Genomic DNA, 20756 nt, shown 5'->3' with positions numbered 1-20756 from the left:
GTGCTTCTTAGATTATGTCTGTCTCTCTGTCTCTCTCTCTTTTTTTAATGTTTTATTTATTTTTGAGAGAGAGCAAGTGGGCGAGAGGCCGAGAGGGGAGAACAGAGGATCTGAAGGGGGCTCGGTGCTAACAGCAGCGAGCCGGATGTGGGGCTCGAACTCACGAACTGTGAGATCATTACCTGAGCCGAAGTGGGACCCCCCCCCCCCGACTGAGCCACCCAGGTGCCCCAGATTATGTGTCTCAAAGTAGTTTTGAATGGGGACCCACAGGGCTTTTTTGTTGTTTTCAGGAGCTTTAGAACGTGGAAGTTGTGTCGCATGTTTTGTGAATGTTCAGAAACCACTATGAAGCCACTTTGGTCTGCTTCCTAGTTCTTAATTGTGTTTTGCACATTTGAAGATGCATGTACTCCGATTTCAGACCATCTGGGAGGCGTTCAGTGCGCCAGTAACAGAGTATGCCTGTGGCCCTTTGGCTCTTTGATGATTTTGAAAATCGGGTTCCTTGGTCTTTGGAGAAGGCCTCGTGCAGGGGCTTCATGCCCTGCTTTGGAACCTGGAGTCCAGTGACTCATTATTTGCTTCTCGTAATTATTGTGGACCCTGTACCCTTGGGTTTTCTGAGTTTAGAATACTACTCATAATTTTTACACCTTTTTAGATTGTTTAAATATTGGGAAGAGTTGTGAGGTAATCTATTGAAAATTCCCTTCTCTTCCCTTCTCTTCAGAGGATGAGCTGTTTCATAGACCATCTGTAGACATGACTCAACCATCACCAAGGGTTTCTGCTCCAAGAGCTGCTCTTTTCCTTTTTTTTTTTTTAAGATTTTATTATTTATTTATATATATATTTTTTAACGTTTATTTATTTTTGAGACAGAGAGAGACAGAGCATGAACGGGGGAGGGTCAGAGAGAGAGGGAGACACAGAACCTGAAACAGGCTCCAGGCTCTGAGCCATCAGCACAGAGCCCGACGCGGGGCTGGAACTCACGGACCATGAGATCATGACCTGAGCCGAAGTCGGACGCTCAACCGACTGAGCCCCCCAGGCGCCCCAAGATTTTATTTTTTAAAGTGATCTCTACACCCCACGTGGGGCTCAAACTCATAACCCCAGGATCAAGAGTCACATGCTCTTCTGATGGAGTCAGCTGGGCGCCCCTCTTTTCCTTTTTTCTTTTGCAGCCTGTATGGAAGCTCGGTACTGGTGAACTAAAACAGAGTAGCTGACGAACTTTGGCTGAGGTCTTTGAAATAAACCCGTTTCAGTGAAAAAGCAAGCCTTGGGAAGACGTACAGTAATTCTCACATAGGCTTCTTTATTTTTTAAGTGTTTTTATTTTACAAGGTTCGTTAGCACAGGCCCGGGAAATTATTTTCAGGTCTTTGAAAAGTGACTTAGTGGGCAAAATGTGTGCAATAAGAATCACTGCCTTTCTGAAGAGTTTAGTTCATCAGTCTGCTCTTAAAAGCAGCAGGGGTGAGTATATGAAAAGTGTAAAGAGAAAGTGGGAAAAAAACCCAGGGCCACCAGGTCTTTTCTGTTGTTGCTGTGTAAACATCGTTACACCTGGAGACTTAAAATACAGACTTCTGGTGACAGGATTGGTGCTTTTAATTTGTTCTTTCACTTCAAAGAGTAGGTTTAAAAAGGAATCGGTGTTCAAAAGTTAAAAAATTCTGGGCTTTGCAATCTTTCTGAAGGTTGACTCAGATTCGTAACTGTTTTCGTTAAACTCTGTTAGTGGATTCCTTCAGTTTTAATAAATAAGCTTTATAATCACAGTCGTATTACATATTACCTCCTGGCATATTCTGTTTTTGAAGTAAAACTCGATAATCGAAACCTAGTAGGAACATGGTTTAAGATACACTTCTTTTTGAGCTGCAGTATTAGCATCATATGTAAGTTGGGATGCTCGTTGATGTTCCGTTAACATTTTATATGAACTTGTACTGTTTTGGTGGGCACGTTTATTTTACGATGCATCAGAACAAAAGTTTTGATATTTGGGTATTTCATATCCTGAACTGATTAGAACACTTCTTCTTAGGTCCTAACATTTGGCTCGAGTACGGCCAGTACTCAGTCGGTGGGATTGGGCAGAAAGGTGGCCTTGAGAAAGTCCGCTCTGTGTTTGAAAGGGCACTCTCGTCGGTTGGCTTACATATGACCAAAGGACTCGCCATCTGGGAGGCTTACCGGGAGTTTGAAAGTGCGATTGTGGAAGCTGCCCGGGTGAGTGCCCCTGTCTCTGGGCCCAGTGCTTGCCTTTGAACAGCCGGGGCTCTTTGTAAGTGGTCTTGGAGGAACACCGCTAACAAAATGGTCTTTGCCAGTCTCCTAGTGGGTGGGCAGTAGAGTAAATCGGTAGTCTTTGTGGAATAGCAAGAATGATTTGTTGGACTGAAAAGCAAATGACCCTATGATTTTTTCCTGATGTTTAAAAATACTACTATTTCAGTTACTGGTTCCAGGTGAATACACAAGAATAACCACGTCACTCTAAAACACACACACACACACACACACACACACACACATATACACACATACACACACACACACACATATACACACACGTATATATGTGCACATATACACATACATCTATATACGTATGTGTGTATGTGTCGTGTCCAATAGTAACTGCAAGAGATTTGACCCCATCATAGTTAGATTTTTAAAACTTTCATTTACAGGATTTTACAGCCCCTCCCAGTGTCCCCTCTCCCCTGTGTGTGTGTATGCACAGAGTTAGTGTTGGCAGTTAGCGGAGCCCGCTGGCAGTTAGGTCATTACTAAAGTGGCGCTCTCCCTTCTTGGTGACATCCCTATTGAAGAGCCTGCAGTGGTGCCTCTAGCTCACCCCGACTGAGGCATCAGGGCCGACGCCTTTGGCTGACCAGGCCCTGCGTGGGCCCTGCTCCCGCAGTCCCCCCTCGACACTCGGGCTTGCCGTCCCCTGTTTCCACGCTGTTCCTTCTCTCTTGCTACGTCCGGAGAGCCTGCAGATGCACCCCAGGTGCCAGCTCCCCCGGGAGTCCTTCCCGCTCTCCTCCCTTCATAACGAACCGCAGCCTCCAAAACCAGCTTAAATAAAGCCAGCCACGGGACGTCGATACCAGTGATACTTCTGTGATGTCTCCATTCGGCCCCGTGGTAGTCATTTGTATAGAATATAGTCCGTATATGCATTTCTTATATTCCTTTTTGCTTTTCACTCCCTCTTAAACACTTAGTAGCAGAGACCAGTTTATTTTTGAATCCCTTGCAACGTTTGTCACAATACCTCATGCATAAGAGGTCAGAAACAGTTTTTTACTTTCAACTAAAAACTTGTTGAAATATTTTTTGAAGTAGGAAGAACCAAAAAGTTTGTAATTTACTACACATTTGCTTCTTTAGCCCATAGCTGGCTTCCTTTCCCCCTTTGACCGGGAACAAACCTTTGATTCACAGCTGGAGAAAGTCCACAGTCTCTTCCGGCGACAGTTGGCGATCCCACTCTTTGGTAAGAGAAACCGACGTGTCAGTAGCCGGCCCTTCCTCCGTGGTTTTTAAAATGCCTGGGGGTCTGTCCTGTAATTAGTCCTTTCCTAGCATCCTGTGAGGCAAGTGTCGCTGGTGTTCTTGCTCTCACTGGACAGTGCCACTGTGTTTTGGTAAAAATATACCTTGAATTGTTAATGCTCAAGAGGATTCTGAGGGTCAGCGGCAGACTTCCCGACTCAGTTTCCTATGTTAAGACGTTGGTGGTGGAGAGGTGGGGTCACTATAAGGGGTAGGGAAGCTGACCCCCTATATTTTCTGGGGAAGCTTTATTGAGTAAGGCTTCCATCGTGAACATTTTCTCTTTAGGACTAATCTCTTCGGTATCAGAATGGGGATTTTCCACAGGCTTCTATCATTCTTCCGGGGGGGTGGGGAGGGGTGTGATTTGGTTCAGGAGCACTGTTGACTGGGAGTGTTCCCATCTGACTTTCTTGGGGGTTTGGTAAGGATTTTCCTTTTTGGGTAAATATATTTTGGTAGCCAAGCCTTCGAAGCTCTGGTATTGAGTGTGAGCGGCACCTGGAGGATTTTTCTGGGGAAGAGTTTGGTGCTTCCGTCTTGTCTGTTCCCTAGGCCTGGTTATGCATGGCAAACCCCTGGCACTTCTGGATAACTCCTTGAGCCCAGGCATGATTTCTCTTTTCACGTCACGGTTTGTTTGGATTTGATTTGACAGATTTATAAAATGGCTGGCTTTCCAGTTGAATCCTTGGGCGATACGCAGAAAAGCCTAGAACTCGGTGGCTTGTAGGTGTCCCCTCATGTACCACCGTGACATGGCGCAGCCCAGTGAGTAGAACGTGACCTGGAGCCTTACTGCCTGGCTCAAGGCCTCGCTCTACCATTTGATGTAACTCTCTGCTTCCGTTTCCTCACCTGCAAAATGGGGATCACGACAGAACCTATTCCATAGAGTTGTGAGGATCAAATGAGTTAGTGGATGGAGAGTATTAGAACATAGGAAGCAGTGGGTGAGTGTTGCTGTTATTGAATTAACTGCTTAGTTGGTTGGTAGGGCTGCTTGGGGAATTGCCTTGAGACGGAATCTTAAGGTCAAGTCCGGGCCCAGTAGAAGATCCGATCCTAAGAGCTGTTGTGGCCGCTGATGTGGGAGGGGCTAGCAACATCCGAGTCTCGTGGTTTCATCTCTGGTTGGGTTGATAAAACCCACGGCAAGACCTACGGGGCTGAATCCATCTTTCAATAGATATGGAGGCAACATTTGCAGAGTATGAAGAATGGTCAGAAGACCCAATACCGGAGTCGGTGATTCAGAACTATAACAAAGCACTGCAGCAGCTGGAGAAATACAAACCCTATGAAGAGGCGCTGGTAAGTGTTGGCCTCTTTTACGGTAAACGCGTCCCTGCAAACTTTACCCTGATCGATAGTTGCAAATAAAGCAGTGTCTTTAAAATCTGTTTTGTTGTGAAATATGTAGAGTGTATAAATGTGTACGTGCAGTTTACATCCTAATAATAAAGTGAACGTCCATGTACCCACCACCCAGGTTAAGAAATAGAACATTGCCAGTACCTTAGAAGTCTCCTATGTGCCCCTCTCCGATTGCTTCCTCTTCCCTCTCCCGAGAGGTAATCACTTTCCTGACTTTTGTGATAATCATTCCCTCGCTTTTCTTTATAGTTTTACAATCTACGAACATACCTTTGATTAACGTGTTGTTTAATTTTGCTTGTTTTTTGAGCTTTTCTATAATGGAATCATGCTGTGTATTTTCTTTCATCGACCGTGTTTTTGGGTTGTACCCGTGTTGATAAGTATAGTCCGTTTGTTTCCACGGCTATCGAGTTGTGTATGTGTGTGCCTCGATTTGTTGACTCGTGGTTCCTAGGTAGTTGGGTCGCTTTCCCGCGTTTTGCCGGGAGGAGCAGCATGTTTCCGACCGTTCTTGGATGTATCTCTTGGTACACGTGTGAGGAGAGTTCCTCCAGAGCGTGCACCTAGGAATGGAATTGCTGGATCGTCCCGTCCTGCGGGACTGTTTTCCGCGTCATCGGCTGACGCTCCTAGCGGGGGGTTCTCAGCGAACTCGGGGTTCTCGTCGCCCTCACCAGCCTTGGATATCGACATACTCAAATTTTACCCGTTCTGATGGATCTGAGTTGTAGCTTTAATTCGCATTTCCCTGGTTACTGCTAAAGTTGAGCATTTTTTCACATCTGTTGGTATTCAGGTTTCCTTTTTTGTGAGCTACCTGTTGAAGTCTGTGACTCATTTCCCTTTCATTTGTGTTTTTTTTTAATTAATTCGGAGGAACCTCAGATCTTAATCCTTACTTTTGGTTGTATGTATCGCAGAAACTTCCCCCAAGTTTGTGATTTGTCTTTTCAAGGTGTTTAATGGCATCTTTTGATGCCTGGTTCTTAATTTTACTCTAATTGGATTTATCATTCTTTACCTTACAGTTTGCGCTTTTGTTATGCTTAAGAAATCTCTCCATGTTCCAAGCTCATGGCTGTTCTTAGCTCTGTTTTCTTCTGAAAGTTTATAGTTGTGTGTTTCATGTTTAGATCTTCGTATGGAATTGATTTTTGCATATAGCATGAGATGGGGTCCAGTTTCATTTTTCCATATGAGAACCAGTTTTCCAGCACCAATTTTGATCATTCCATCTTTCCCTCGTTGATGTGCCGGCCCACATCTGTCATAGATTAGCTCTCCATTTGTGTATCTGTTTCTGGGCTTTCTATTCTGCCCCACTGGTTTATATTATACTATCGTAATACTGATAGTTTTATAAATTTTGCTCGTAGGTGACATGAATCCCACCCATGTTGTTCCTCTTCAAGAGTGTTTTGTCTTTCTTTAGTCCCTTTTTTTTTTTAATAAATGTTATTTATTTATTAAGTTTATTTGTTTATTTTGAGATAGAGACAGAGCGTGCGAGCAGGGGAGGGGCAAAGAGAGAGGGAGAGAGAGAATCCCAAGTAGGCTCCACGCTGCCAGCACAAAACCCGATGCGGGGCTCAAACCCACAAACTGTGAGATCATGACCTGAGCCAAAATCAAGAGTTGGACGCTTAACTGATAGAGCCACCCAGGCACCCCTGTTTTAGTTCTTACTGCTTCTGTTGAATAGAATCAGCTTTTCAAATTTTATTTAAAAAGCTGTTGAATTTTTTTTGTTGTTGCAATTACATTTTCTCTGTAGATCAATGTGGGGAAGAATATACATCTTTAAAATTCTGAGTCTTCCAATCTATGAACGTGGTTTATAGGTCTTTGCTATTTAGGCTGTGTCTTTCTGTAAAATTGTATAAATTTATTTTTGTTTTCTATATTAATTTTTGTTTTCTTTATAAATTCTTATCAATGATTTATTGATTCTTTTGGATTTTCTGTGTTGACCATAGTATTTGGCTTTTGTTTTCTTGACCATAAGATTGTCTGTAAGTAGTGTTTTCCAGCCTTTCTTGGCCTTAGAATACTTTCAGCTTCATTTACCATGTCCCAGACTTACACTCTTGTGTTCTTGTATTTCTTGTCTTTTTGTTTAACCTGAGAGGCATCCTTGTTAATCTTGCATTATACAGCCCCACCCTGTCTGCATTCACTTATGTGCATTTCCTGTTTTTCTTTGCTCTTTTTCCCCCGTCTTGCATCATAGAGCTTTCATCTGGGATCTTTTTTTTTTTTTTTTTTTGCTTCAGATATACCCTTTGACAGTCTCCTGCACTGGATATTTGCTGGTGACAGATGGTCTCAGTTTTAATTTGACAAGGTCTTTCACTTTGGTCTCCTTGAAAGTTCATTTCTCAGGATGTAGAATTCTCGACTGACAGTTACGTCTCCTGTCTTGCTTCTGTCATTGGCTGTTAAGAAGTCAGCTTCTTTGATGCCAATCCTTGTTTTTTCTCTGGCCCATTTTAAGATCTCTTTGGTTTTGTTTGATGTCCTGTAATTTCATTACAGTAGGTCCAGGGGTGGATATCTTTGTATTTATCCTTTTGGGGGTTAGTTGGGCTTCTTGGCTCTGTTTTTGGTATCTTGTGGCATGGTAAGGACAGAGACTTTGAGAGCCAGGCTACCTCGAGTTTGAATGTTAGCTCTGCCAGTTACTAGCTCTCAGACTTCGTTCTTAGCCGCCTTGTGTATCGGTCGCCTTGAATGTAAGAGGGGGTAATAATGACACCTCATTGTGAAGATCACATCCTTAATAATAGATCTTATACCAGCAAAGGCTTAACCTTCACTTAGATTTTGTTCTTAGTATTTCTTGTTTCTTTGCCGGTTTGATGTTTTTCAAGACGTTTTTCATATTTAATCCAGCAATTTTAAGTTGTTTTCAGTGGCAGTCTGCCTGCGTAACTAGTTTGTCATTACAACTAGAAACCGAGGCTCTCTACAACGCCCTCTTTCTATGTTCAGAGCGTGCGTGCTCTCCTGCTGGCCCGCGTGTGCTCTGTCTCCCTTTTTCACATGTAAATGATTGGAGGTGGTTGTGTTTCTCAAAGCGTCATTGGTGAAATCCTCATCCAGTTTGATGTTAGGATCTTCAGCAGAGGGTGGCTGAAAAGCAAAGTTGAATAAGGTTTTTGTCTGAAAAGAATTCGGACTGTTGGTCTTTGGAGCAGTCAGCATTCGGCCTCGTGTCTTCCCTTTTCTGCCTGTGCCTGCGTCCCGGCGGGAGCTGGTATGTGGGATGAGAAACCTGAAGTGCCTCACGGCACCGAAGTGCTCCAGTGTGGTTGCCCTCACTCGCTCAGTAGGCCAAGGAAGGGACTTCTTCGGAGCGATGGCTAGCCGTGGTCATTGGCAAAGGTGTTTCTCCTTCATTTGGTTTCTGGTGGATGCTCTCATCAGAAATCCTGTGGCCTAGGGATGGGTCCGGGAAAGGGTTGATGGAGTCTTTGTAACCGTTGCCGTGGAGAGGCACCCCGACCCTCACTCTGCCGGTCAGATTGCGGAGGTACCCGGGGTGGGGATTGGTGATTCCGATTGACGTAGCCAGTCTTGCCAGGATTTAATATGAAGATGTGTTGTGCTTCCTCCCGGTGTCGAGTGGCGCATCTCGACCTCATTGTGCTTCCCCCGCCTTCCCTAGCTGCAAGCAGAGGCACCCAGACTGGCCGAATATCAGGCGTACATCGATTTTGAGATGAAAATCGGCGACCCTGCTCGCGTCCAGTTGATCTTCGAGCGCGCCCTGGTCGAGAACTGCCTCGTCCCAGATTTGTGGATCCGCTACAGTCAGTACCTAGTAAGACGACCTGACTTGTTCTAACTTCGTTTCCTTTTTACCGATTGAGAGTCTACGCGAAGGAACTCAGCCAGGGCGCCGGGAGTCAGCCGCGTGCTGCTCCTCTCTGCGCTCTCCCCTTTCCCTCATCTTCCTTTCGCCCTGTTGGCCGACCCGTGAGGTTCTGCTGTTTCAAGTCCCATCAGACTGATCACGCTAACTGTGGGAAAAATGGGCACGGTTTTCCTGTCGAGGGCTTTGCGACACCGATGTTTTTCTTTTCACTTTGTATTCTGGAGAAAGTGTACACCTGGCACATAGATGAGGAAAGGCGGAACCTGGCGTGCCGTCACCCAGCTTCAACAGTTAACTCACGGCACTAGTCTAGTTCCATCTGTGTGCTTACCTTCTTCCCCCTTCCACGTGAAGCAGATCCAGAAGTCACATCTCACTGGCGAGTACGTCGGTATGTGCGTACGAAAGATTTGAGTCAGGGTGCATACTGGGTCCATCCACGCGGATAGGCTGATATCCCTTAAAGCTGTTTTCATGTCTGGTCTCCCCTCTCCTCAATTCCCCTTTGCGATTTTTTTGTCGAAGAGACCAGTCACGAGAATTTCTAAGGAAATTTCTTTTGTCAGCTGGTCGTGCTGGAAAGGTCTCGTGGATGGTGAAGCCTGTAACAGTAGCATTGTATCTCCTCACCGTGAACTTCTTTATCGTAGGATCGGCAGCTGAAAGTAAAGGATTTGGTTTTATCTGTACATAATCGTGCCGTGAGAAACTGCCCCTGGACAGTCGCCCTGTGGAGCCGTTACCTCTTGGCCATGGAAAGACACGGAGTTGACCATCAAGTGATTTCCGGTGCGAATGTTTTTGTGGGAAGACTCTTAAACTTTCTGTTCCAAGCCAGAAAGATAGCTGTCACAGAGTCATTAGGTCAGCCTTTCCCTGGGTGTTGAGTTTGGGATATTGGGTATTAGTGACAAAAAAGGCCCTAAGTGGGAGATAACTTGGTTGTGTTTTTGTCTTCTCAGAGCCAAAGAATGCTGACATTCTTTGTGATTTTCCAAGAAGTTGGGTCTTCTCTCCAATCTGACTTGGTCTGGAATTCTCTTAGTGTAGGACATCGTGTGGAATTTACCCCTTTTAGAACACGGTCCAAATCCTGTAGTAGCTTTTCTTTTGAACATGTCTCTCTAGCTCACTTCACTTTGTTGTATCCTGTCATTATTGTTTTAAGTCATACAGTATCTGATAGTCAGTAGAGGTTTTTGTAACAGTCTTGAGAACTTATATCAGCTTCTTTTTGAATTGGTGACAAATCCTGGCTTTTTCTTCAATTCCAGCGACCTTCGAGAAAGCTTTGAGTGCCGGCTTCATTCAGGCCACTGATTATGTGGAAATTTGGCAGGCGTACCTTGATTACCTGAGGAGAAGGGTTGATTTCAAACAAGGTATTTCAATTCGTGTGTCAGATGCGGTTCTGACTTTTTTCTCAACATACGTTTTGCTGAGATGTCCCAGGTTGCCCGGATACATCATGATTAGGCAAATGATGTAGACCAGCCACTGGTAACTGTTTGCCCCCAGAAATGTTGGCTATTGAAGTCTTCTAACAAGTCCTGCTGTGAGTTGTAAAGGAAGAGAGTTAAGGTCCTTCTCTTTTATTCTGGCTCCTGCAGCCTCTTTAGTCTCATTTCTCTCCTCTCTCCCTTCTGTAGATCCTAAATAGTTCTTTAGATAGGACTCCTGTATGTCTTTGAAATCTTTGAATCTCTGTAGGATCCCCTGCCTTCTTCCCTTTTCTCCTCAAAAAAAAAAAAAAAAAAAAAAAAAAAGCGTCAGAAACCCCTGACTTGCACTCATGCAGGTGGCCTTCGGCCCTTCTCCCAGCTGGGCGAGACCCCCTCTGCTGGGGTCCCACACGCGGCACCCCGTGCTCACCTTTGTTGTGCTGTCCGTGATGTGTGCTGTTGTAGCCTTTCTCCCCAGCTATGTGATGAGGGCAGGCGCTGATGCCAGATGCACAACAGGCCCCCAGGAGCTTCACTGTGGGATTTAAAAGATAAAAAAAGACACGGTATGTGGTTTCACGAAGCCAAACCTCTTTTGCAATTTCTGACAGACTCCAGTAAAGAGCTGGAAGAGCTGAGGTCTGCGTTCACTCGCGCCTTGGAGTATCTGAAGCAGGAGGTAGAGGAGCGTAAGTGTGGCTTCGACCCGTTCCCTTTTCCGCTCGTCTCCTGTTCGTGGTGGGTGTGCCTTCTCAGTCAGAGGCTCCGGGCCTCTAAATTGATTTCTGATTTTGACTAAGTCTGTTCTTACAGGTTTCAATGAGAGCGGAGATCCAAGCTGCATGATCATGCAGAACTGGGCTAGGATTGAGGTAAACGTCTCCGACACGCCTGTCGGTTCCAGCCCGCTTTGAGGGACGTGTGTGTCGTTAATGTGGCTGAAGTTGGGTCCGAGTCTTAGGTGATGGTCCAGGGTCTGTAAGGGTCTCTGTTACATATCTAGCTCGGTGCACATTCACTTATACCTTAGAGAAAACACTGGCACGCAGTTAAGAAGCTATGCGGCGGACATTGGAACGCCCATCACCCTGCACCTCTTGCCTCCGTCCCTCAGTGCCTTGTTCGTCAGGCTGTACCGGGTGTGGACCGTTCGCCAGGTGTTTCACTGTGTGCTGGGGAGGTAGACCTGCCTCGTGCTCCTAAGGCTCTCATCTCGTGTAGGAGACAGGAGTTTGACGGATAATTAGGGGACACAGTGAATTGAGTGTTCTTGTTGGACCAAGGACCCCGAGTCAAGAAGATACGGAACCCGCCCTTGATCAGCTCACAGAACTGTGAAATTTTTTTTTTAACATATATTTATTATGTTTATTTTTGAGAGAGAGAGAGAGAAAGAGAGGGAGAGAGCGGGGGAGGGGCAGAGAGAGAGAGGGAGACACAGAGTCTGAAGCGGGCTCCAGGCTCCAAGCTGTCAGCACAGAGCCCGATGCAAGGCTCGAACCCACGAACCGCGAGATCGTCACCTGAGCCGCAGTCGGACGCTTAACCGACTGAGCCCCCCAGGCACTTCCAGAATTGTGAAGTTCGAAGCACATTTTATTTTCTGAGAGGGGTCAGGTCAAAGAAACGGATGTCTGTCGGGTTCACAGAGAGGTTCGCTTGCCCAAGTGGCACAGCAGGGGGCCTCCTCCTAGAGCAGTCTTTCTTTCTCCGCATTGCCTCAGATTAAACACTCGTAGTTCAGCTTGATAAAAATAAAACACAGTTGTCTAGCTAGTTCTGTCGTAAGTACCTGTGGGCTCCTGCTCTTTGCTCTCAAATAGGTTAGGCAGGCAGCTAGAGGCTTGTCCCCTTGGAGAGGCTGGAGTGGTTGAGCCGAGCCCGTCGCCGTGGAAGGTGGCTGGGAATGTCCAGGGAGTTACGTCACATGCACAGTTAGTGGGGGGTTTTTAAAGCCTGTCTGTTTGAGGTGTGTTTTGCTATGGGTGCCAACGTCGGTAAGGTTTGAATCTTTCCTAACGGAGCCCATTAATGCGTTTCAGGCTCGACTGTGCAATAACATGCAGAAAGCTCGGGAACTCTGGGACAGCATCATGACCAAAGGGAACGCCAAGTATGCCAACATGTGGCTTGAATATTACAACCTGGAAAGGTAACTGATCTGGGGGTGCTTTTGGTGGTGCTTGTCAGGGGTAACCCGTCTTCCCTCCCGGCTGACTCCTGCCAGCTTGGGCCTGCTCCTTACCGCAGGCCGGGTCCCCCCCCCCGCCCCGATTAGCCTCTCTTTTGTTGGTGGCTGTGTGTATAATGGGCGAGGCTAGGGAACCGAACCTCCTGTTTTATGCTTGGGCTTGTCTTACAGCCGTGCGTTTCTTTCTGTTTGTTATTTTGGTTTGTTTTGATTTTTGGAGATGAATGTTTTCTGTGACTTTTGGGGGGAACTATTTTTTATATTTGCTTTGGATGTAAGAGTAGAAAATACTAAAAAACGAAGAGAAAAAAACCCCCAAATTTTCTGTAGCGACAGACCCAGAGGACATAACCCCTGTTAGCTAATAGTTTGGGTATGTTCCTTGAGATTTTTTTAGATTGAAATTTTTTAAAAATTATTTTTATTTTAGGGGCACCTGGGTGGCTCAGTCGGTTAAGCGCCGGACTTTGGCTTAGGTCATGATCTCACGGTTTGTGGGTTTGAGCTCCGTGTGCTGACGGCTCAGAGCCTGGCGCCTGCTTCGGATTCTGTGTCTCCCTCTCTCTCGGCCCCTCCCCTGCTCACAGTCTGTCTCTTTCTCTCTCTTTCTCAAAAATAAATAAACATTAAAAAAAAATTATTTTTATTTTATTCTTTTGAGGAAGCGCATGCACGAGTTAGGGAGGGGCACAGGGAGAGGGAGAATCTTAAGCAGGTTCCACGCCCAGTGCAGAGCCCCATGTGGGGCTCGATCCCATGACTGTGAGATCATGGCCTGAGCCTAAATCAAGAGTTGAATGCTTAAGTGACTGAGCCACCCAGGTGCTCTGTAATTTTTTTGTTGTTGTTTTAAAGAAAATGGAATGATAGCGTACATTATAAATCTCTGAAGCTATTTTAAATAAATAAGATGTGACCAATGATATTTATCACGGGGGGGAAGATGTAAAAAATATGACCAGCTTTTCTATTTCATTGTGTCTTGAACATTGTGTGTCAATAAATATATTTGTCTATATATTCTTTTTGAGTATTTTGGATTTTACCCCAATTTAAAAAACAACATGTACTCAAAATAGACAGTTACAAAACTGTGTGGTAGAAAGTGAAAGTTTCTTCCCATCTCATCCCCAGAGATATGACTACTATTAAAGCTTATGAGCAGCGCCTGGGTGGCTCAGTGGGTTAAGCATCTGACTCTTGATTTTAGTTCAAGTCCTCACGGTTCGTGGGATTGGGCCCCGTATCAGGCTCTGCACTGACCGCATGGAGCCTGCTTGGGATAGTCTCTCTCCCCCTCCCCCTCCCCCCCTCCCCCTCTCCCCCTCTCTCTCTCCCTCTCCCTCCCTCCCTCCCTCCCTCCCTCCCTCTCTCCCTCCCTCTCTCTCTCTCTCTCTCTCTCTCTCTCTCTCTCTCTCTCTGGCTCTCCCCTATGCACACATGTGCTATCTGAAAATAACTAACCATTTAAAAAAAAAAAAAAAGCTTGTTGAATATTCCTCTAGACCAGCAGTTCTCAGATTTTTTGGTCAGGATCCCTTACACTCTTAAAGTTTAAGAACCCGGAGCAGCTTTTGTTTATGTGAGTTCTGTGTATTTAATGGACCACATTAGAAACATTGATACATCTTCCTAAGTATCAATATCACTGTATTAGAAAGTGAAAGACTGAAACATAATTTTATTGTCACGATAATAAATTCATTATGTTTAACATAAAGAATATATTATTTATGAAAAATGATTATTTTCCAAACCCCGAAATAACTTAGAAAAGTGGCATGGTTTTGTATTTTTGCGAGTATCATTAGTTTGGGTTAGAAGATTGCTGGATTTTGCATTTGCTGTATTGTGAATTTGCATTGAAGAATATGAAGAAAATTTGGCTTCACGCAGATAGGAGGCTAGAAGAGAGAAGGGTATTTTAGTAAGCTTTTCAGGTAAGTATGGATATTCTTTCATACTAGAGCAAGATTCGGCAAGTAGTAGTTTCTTTAAAAAGTTTATTTAGATGTTTTTATTTATTTTTGAGACAGAGAAAAAGCACGAGCTGGGGAAGGGGCAGAGAGAGAGGGAGACAGGAACTGAAGTGGGCTCCACGCTAACAGCAGAGAGCCTGATGCAGGGCTCAGACTCATGAGTTTTGAGATCATGACCTGAGACGAAGTGAGATGCTTAGCCGACCGAGCCACCCAGGCGCCCCAGCAAGCAGTTTCTTAATAGTTGCGATGTGGCACCTGAAACCGTATCATTGGATTTCTGAGACTCTTACGCTAATATCCATTGGTCTGTTTTGTACTTTGAATGGACCTTTTACCAAATATGCATGGTTCTGTGACCTGCATTGTTCATGTGGAAAATACTCAATCACTGAGTCACGCAGCTCTACACAGTATCGACACATTTCATAATACGGTATTTTAAAAGGTATCGTTTTGGTGATCTTAGAAAAGTCTGTTCAGGTGGAACCTGTCAGCCTCAAAGTGGCAGATACGGATTTTCCTAAATCGGGATTTTCACTTGAAAGTTGCGCTGTTAACACGGCAACAGATACAGTTCGTGGTTTTCCTTGAAGTGACGAACCCACTTCATTAATTTTCAGAAATGTCTGCCAGATTCTCAGGTCTCCATAACCATAGGTTTTGTCGCTCAGCTCTTTTCTCAAGTAAAAATGTTGTTTCCTGAGAAAACAAACTAGTTCAGCTTGCCCCCTAAACAAAAGGATCTCTTCTTTGGGACAACCGTCGTACTCGGGTGTGCAGAAAAAGCACCTTATGTGTGCACGTCTCCTTTTGTCCCGCAGGATGTGAAAACTGTGCTGCCTTGATTTGTGCTAAGGGCCACCGTAGCTTTTGCACCGTCAGTGCAAATGTCAGCACAGTGAAAAAGTCAGTTCGTGTTCAGTAACAACGAAAGTAGTTTTGACTTTGCAGATCCCCTCCCTGAAAGGGTCTCGGAGACCCTCTGGGGTGACGTGGATCGTACTCGGAGAACCGCCGCTCTAATTTTTTATTTTTTAGCGTCCTAATACGTATTTATAATATTTACATATGTTTGTAAGTTTTTAAAAAATAGAAATGGGAACGTAGTGTTTCATAGCTGCTGTTACTAAGAGAATATTGTTTATTGGGATGAGCAATCTTTCCACTGCTAATCACAATAAACTGTATTCTCTTAGTAACAGCAGTTACCAAAAGATGGGACTCTGGGCATGAAATCTGGCAGTCTGCTGGATCAGTGATTCTTCCCTTGGGTAGGACAGCATTCTAGAGTTTCTCTAAGGACTTGATCAAGTTATATGGCATTCTTAGATCTCCCACCTGTGTTGCATATGCAGGTGCTGTAAAGGCGGGTCACCTGGTCGCAGACTACTGCCCCAGGTGCATTTTCCAGCAGCATCTGGTTGCTAAAGGCAAGAGTGGCTTAGAAGAAAGCCTTAGCTTTTGACTGGAGGAGAAAGGAGAAAGTATTAGAAGCAGAGTGGTGCAAAGAGCTGTGGGCAGTTCTGGAAGCTAGAGCCTCCTCAGAAGCTAGAGTTGCTGCAGAGCTTCTGATCTTGTGTCGCTGCCTGTGAGAACACGGCCTCTCCTTCTCTGTGCCTGCTGCTTTGTGTCCTGGTGGCAGCCACGGTTTGTTTTCTGTCCTAGGGCACACGGTGACACCCAGCACTGTAGGAAGGCTCTGCACCGGGCCGTCCAGTGCACCAGTGACTACCCCGAGCACGTCTGTGAAGTGTTGCTCACCATGGAGAGGACAGAAGGTGGGGCCCCTCCGCTCTCGGCTTCTGGCTTGGAGTCTGTCCCATTTGCCGGTTGGTCTCAAGACTATAGTCTGAGGACAGACTGTGTACGGGTACAGCCGCTCACATGGCACTCAGTGATTAGAGCGTTGATGGCACTCGCTAGTGAGTCCACATCCTCTCGCCCCTCTTCTGAGAGTCTCTGGGTACAAGGAGGGCTCTCTGTGATGCGCCCTGGCACAGGGTTCTCTTCATTCTTTGCGGTGGGCAAAGCAGCCCTGTCTGCTCACTAGGTACCGGCAGCACTCCTCCGTCACCCCCGGTCATGACAGAGACATCTCCAGACTTGTTCCCTGGGGAGTCAGCTCGCAGTTCAGAGTCCCTGCTCTAGCACAATGTCACGCACACAAAAGGCCTGTTGAGGGGCAAAGGGCTGAACGTGGCCCTCGGTGGGGTGTGCGTCCCTTGTCCTAGCTGAGAGCCTCGGTATTAAGTTCTCAGTAGGAAATTGCATTTATCTATGGGTGTTGATCTAGATTTGGGGTACGAACCCCTCGGAACTGGAAACAAAACACGGAAGCAACAAAAGCAAATAAAAAACACCCTAACATTTATCATTTGAGCAGCTCTTAAAATCCTTCATCTTCGTGTAAATGCCTTGTACCCGTTACATTAGAATGTCTTCTTAATCTTTGCCATGGAGAGCCCATAATAGATCGTATTCTGGTTTTCAAGTCTCTTCTAAAAGAAAAGGGATGTTTTAGACATATCTGGGAGGACTATTCACATTCTGAAAGGCTCAAGCCTGCCATAAGGAAGTCCTAAAATGGGGAGCCGACTCTCCGGTTTTTATTGTCTGATGGGAGAGATCTCTGGTAGAGGTGCGGGGAAATTAAGAAAATTTTATACTGTTGCATCCTTGCAAATGCAAAAAAGTTAAAGTTTGCTTCTCTTTCTGTCAAGGTACTCTAGAAGATTGGGATATAGCTGTTCAGAAAACCGAAACTCGATTAGCTCGTGTTAATGAGCAGAGAATTAAGGTGATGATGCTTATTTAAAGTCCTAGAACCTCTGCTAGCTGTTTCGACTGTGTTTCGTATGGATATTTCTTGTCAAAACCTTTGAGGTCTTAAGTATCGTTTGCTCAGAGAATATTAATTAGTGAAACACTTGAATCCGCATTGAAGCCTATCTTGTATCATTTTCTTGGATTGGCTCAAAATTTGAGCCCCAGCAATAAGTATGTAGTGGGGGGGATTTGGGACCTAAAAGTTATTGGGCTATAGTTGAAAGAGATAGAATGGAGCCCCACGTAGCCCGGTGATTGGAACTTGAACCCGTCCCAGTTAATGAGAGCCCCGGTTTTACGATGTGTTTCTTCCTTTTGGTGAGTAATTCCTGGGGACACTGCAGAGCATCCTGTAGACTTGAGACACAGAACCCTAAGAATCCTGGATAAGCCCTGGCCGGGAAAGTTGTGAGGACACCCTCCTCCTCCTCCTGGCGACCTCTCCTCTCCCTGGGGTAGTGAATTTCCACTCCCAAGTCCCCTTTCCTCGCCACTCCCCATGGGTCCGTAGAGTTCCCGCAGTCGCCGCATTTTAGTGATGCGTCCGTGTTCCCAACTTCCCAGGTTGCGGAGAAGGAAGCGGCGCTCGCCCAGCAAGAAGAAGAAAAGGCAGAACAGCGGAAGAGGGCCCGGGCTGAGAAGAAAGCGTTAAAAAAGAAGAAAAAGACCAGAGGCGCAGACAAGCGCAAAGCAGAAGAGGATGATGAGAAAGAGTGGGGCGATGATGAAGAAGGTAAAGCTTTCTGGAAATGCTACTTGGGAGCATCTCCAAGTTCCAGTGAAGTTATGAAAAACATCCAGAGAACTTTTGTCTTAAGCCATGTGAGAATAAGTTGCTCGCATGGTGCCCCATCACCCTTCCTGTCCCTCTCCACCGTCCACATGCGTGACTTCCCCCTGCTCGGGCTCCATGCCGTGTGCCATTCCCTGCCCTGCAGCCACCTCGGCCTGTCTTCCCGGCCTCCACTCCCTCCACTGTACCATCGTCCCCCCTCCGCCTGCCTGCTGTGTGGAACCCCCCTCACCCACTCGGGCTCCCACACCCCAGCTGCCCCTGCCCCTCATCCTCTCAGGCTCCAGCATCCCGCACCGCAGCCCCAGCCTGCACGGGCACCTGCCTTGTTCGGCCTGCCAAATGGTTCTGACTTGGTAGAGTCTTCAGCCAGTGTTTCTCTTGCCCCTGCCATTCCAGGGCTGGGCAGGTGTGGGTCAGGTTTATTTCAGCAGCGTCAGTCAAGGTAAAAGCATTGTCTCTAGACATTAAGGGACGCCATACGTTTTCCTAGTACAATGGTGTCAACCAGAGGGAAATAGTAACGGAGCCATCATCCAATTGAACGACCTTTTGCTTATGCACCTTTTTGGGGCCTTCAGAATGACCATGTATGGGTAGCTCACAGTCCTAGGGCTCCAGGTTTAGCAGGAAAGGCAGATGTGACGTGTCTGCAGTGGTGGGTAGTCAGGATCGTGGGAGAGCACGGTGTGGATCAATGGCGGAGGCCAAAGGGCCACTGGCGGGTCAGCTGTCTGCAGGAAAGACTTCACGCATCTCGGCATCTGGAGGCGGGAGGGGTCGCTGTCAAGTGCAAAGGAAGGGAAAGGTAAAGCAAACAGTGCCACTGACAGCGAGGCACGAGGCACAGACGAGCCTGGCATTTTCTCTGAGTGGCAGGTAGCTGGGTTTGAGCCCCGATGCGTGCTGGGGGCGGTGTGCTGGCATAGGGGAGGCTGGGGGAGGCGAGGCCGGAGGAGCTGGCCGGCCTGCCCACTCAGGGCCGCTCTTGAATGCAGCGTGCAATGGTTAGACTTCATTAGGAAGGCAGTGGGGAGTTGATGGAAAGGTCTGGAAGTGGGGCCAGTGCCAATTGGCTTCCAGGACCGTTCCTCTGGAGGCAGTGGGGCAGATGGGTTGGAGTGGAATGTTGTTAAACTCTGCTGAAGGACACGAGACAGCAGTGAACAGTTTAGGGACTGCAGTGCTGTGTAGATGTGGAGCCCGTACTGCAGAGTCACCCAAGGGGCTTGTTTAAATTCAAGTCTCCCGGCCCCGTCCCTCCGTTGCTGCCCCAGCAAAAGGGGTACTAGAGCATTTGCCACCTGAAGTTGGAGATCCCCTGCCCTTTGATGCAGGTGACTCTTGAACCTTGAGGGTTAGGGATGCCGACCTCCCGCACAGTCAGAAATCCGCGTGTAACTTTTGATTCCCCCCAGACTTAACTACTGCTAGCCTACCGTTGACTGGGAGCCTTCCCGGGATGATGTCAGCAGTTGACTAACACATATTTTGTGCGTCACGTATGTTCTATACTGTATGCTTATAATGAGGCTACAGAAAAAACGTAATTGCAAAAACCAGAAGAGAAAGTACATTGCCATGCTGGATGGTATTTATCAGAAAAGTCCACGTGCAAGTGCACCTGCGCAGTTCAAAACCGTGTTGTTCAAGGATCAACTGTATAATTAAGAGTGGACGATGGGGGACGCCTGGGTGGCTCAGTCAGTTAAGCATCGCCTTCAGCTCAGGTCATGATCTCGTGGTGTGTGAGTTCGAGCCCCGCGACGGGCTCTGTGCTGACAGCTCAGGGCCTGGAGCCTGCTTTGGATTCTGTCTCCCTCTCTCTCTCTGCCCCTCCCCCACTGATACACACACTCTCTCCAAAATAAAAAAAATTAGGAAGAAAAAAGAGTGGGTGATGGGGACTTAAGTGATCACCTGATTTAGTCCACTTACCTGAATGTAACTGAGGCCCAGAAAGTGGGGGGACAAGTTGAATGGGTGAAGCAAGACTTGACAGAGGGCGTGGTATGGCCCAGGTCCAGAGAGTGTGTCCTGGGCAGCTGCCACAGACCAGCCGTTTGTGGTGGGAGGAGAACTTTCCCCGCAAGAGCACTTAGGGGGAACAGCTCGCTGAAGAGAAGAAATCTTAATCGTTGCTACTTTGCTTCCTTCAACCTGTAGAGCAGCCTTCCAAACGCAGAAAGGTTGAGGACAGCACTCCCTCAGCTGGAGAAGCACAGGACCGAGAGCCGGAAGCGGGACTCCTGGGGAAAAGTGTGCCCGTGGACGTGGACCCCCCCTCAAAGCAGAAGGAGAGGGCGGCCGCCCTGAAGAGGGACGTGCCCAAGGTGCCCCACGACAGCAGCAAGGACAGCATCACCGTCTTCGTCAGCAACCTGCCCTACAGCATGAGTGAGCCGGACGTGCAGCTCCGGCCGCTCTTTGAGGCCTGTGGGGAGGTGGCGGAGATCCGGCCCATCTTCAGCAACCGGGGCGATTTCCGAGGCTATTGCTACGTGGAGTTTAAAGAGGAGAAGTCCGCCCTGCAGGCGCTGGAGTTAGACCGGAAGAACGTAGAAGGGAGGCCGATGTTTGTTTCCCCCTGTGTGGATAAGAGCAAAAATCCCGATTTCAAGGTGGGTCTGTGCAACACGACGCCTTTCGTGTTGGGTTGCTGTGGACAGAGCGAACGCTTTTC

At 46.9% G+C, this 20756-nt stretch overlaps 1 protein-coding gene across 2 annotated transcripts in view; it reads left to right on the top strand.

Annotated features, from left to right (window-relative positions):
- Positions 1-20756, top strand: part of SART3 (spliceosome associated factor 3, U4/U6 recycling protein) — a 36576-nt gene that overhangs the window by 12160 nt on the left and 3660 nt on the right. Inside the window, exons 5-17 of one of the 2 annotated variants that reach the window (XM_042961356.1) lie at positions 2063-2247; positions 3418-3523; positions 4772-4896; positions 8630-8785; positions 9490-9628; positions 10114-10221; positions 10893-10970; positions 11095-11153; positions 12324-12433; positions 16120-16232; positions 17175-17251; positions 17845-18013; positions 20240-20694. In XM_042961356.1, the coding sequence (XP_042817290.1) occupies positions 2063-2247; positions 3418-3523; positions 4772-4896; positions 8630-8785; positions 9490-9628; positions 10114-10221; positions 10893-10970; positions 11095-11153; positions 12324-12433; positions 16120-16232; positions 17175-17251; positions 17845-18013; positions 20240-20694 (1880 nt within the window). The remainder of the gene's footprint in view (positions 1-2062; positions 2248-3417; positions 3524-4771; positions 4897-8629; positions 8786-9489; positions 9629-10113; positions 10222-10892; positions 10971-11094; positions 11154-12323; positions 12434-16119; positions 16233-17174; positions 17252-17844; positions 18014-20239; positions 20695-20756) is intronic. The other variant, XM_007092338.3, reaches the window with a different exon arrangement.

The sequence above is a fragment of the Panthera tigris genome, chromosome D3, assembly GCF_018350195.1.
Source record: "Panthera tigris isolate Pti1 chromosome D3, P.tigris_Pti1_mat1.1, whole genome shotgun sequence".
NCBI classification, from domain to species: Eukaryota; Metazoa; Chordata; class Mammalia; order Carnivora; family Felidae; genus Panthera; species Panthera tigris.
Note: the sequence above shows the minus strand (reverse complement) of the source record. Positions and strands in the feature narration are given on the sequence as shown.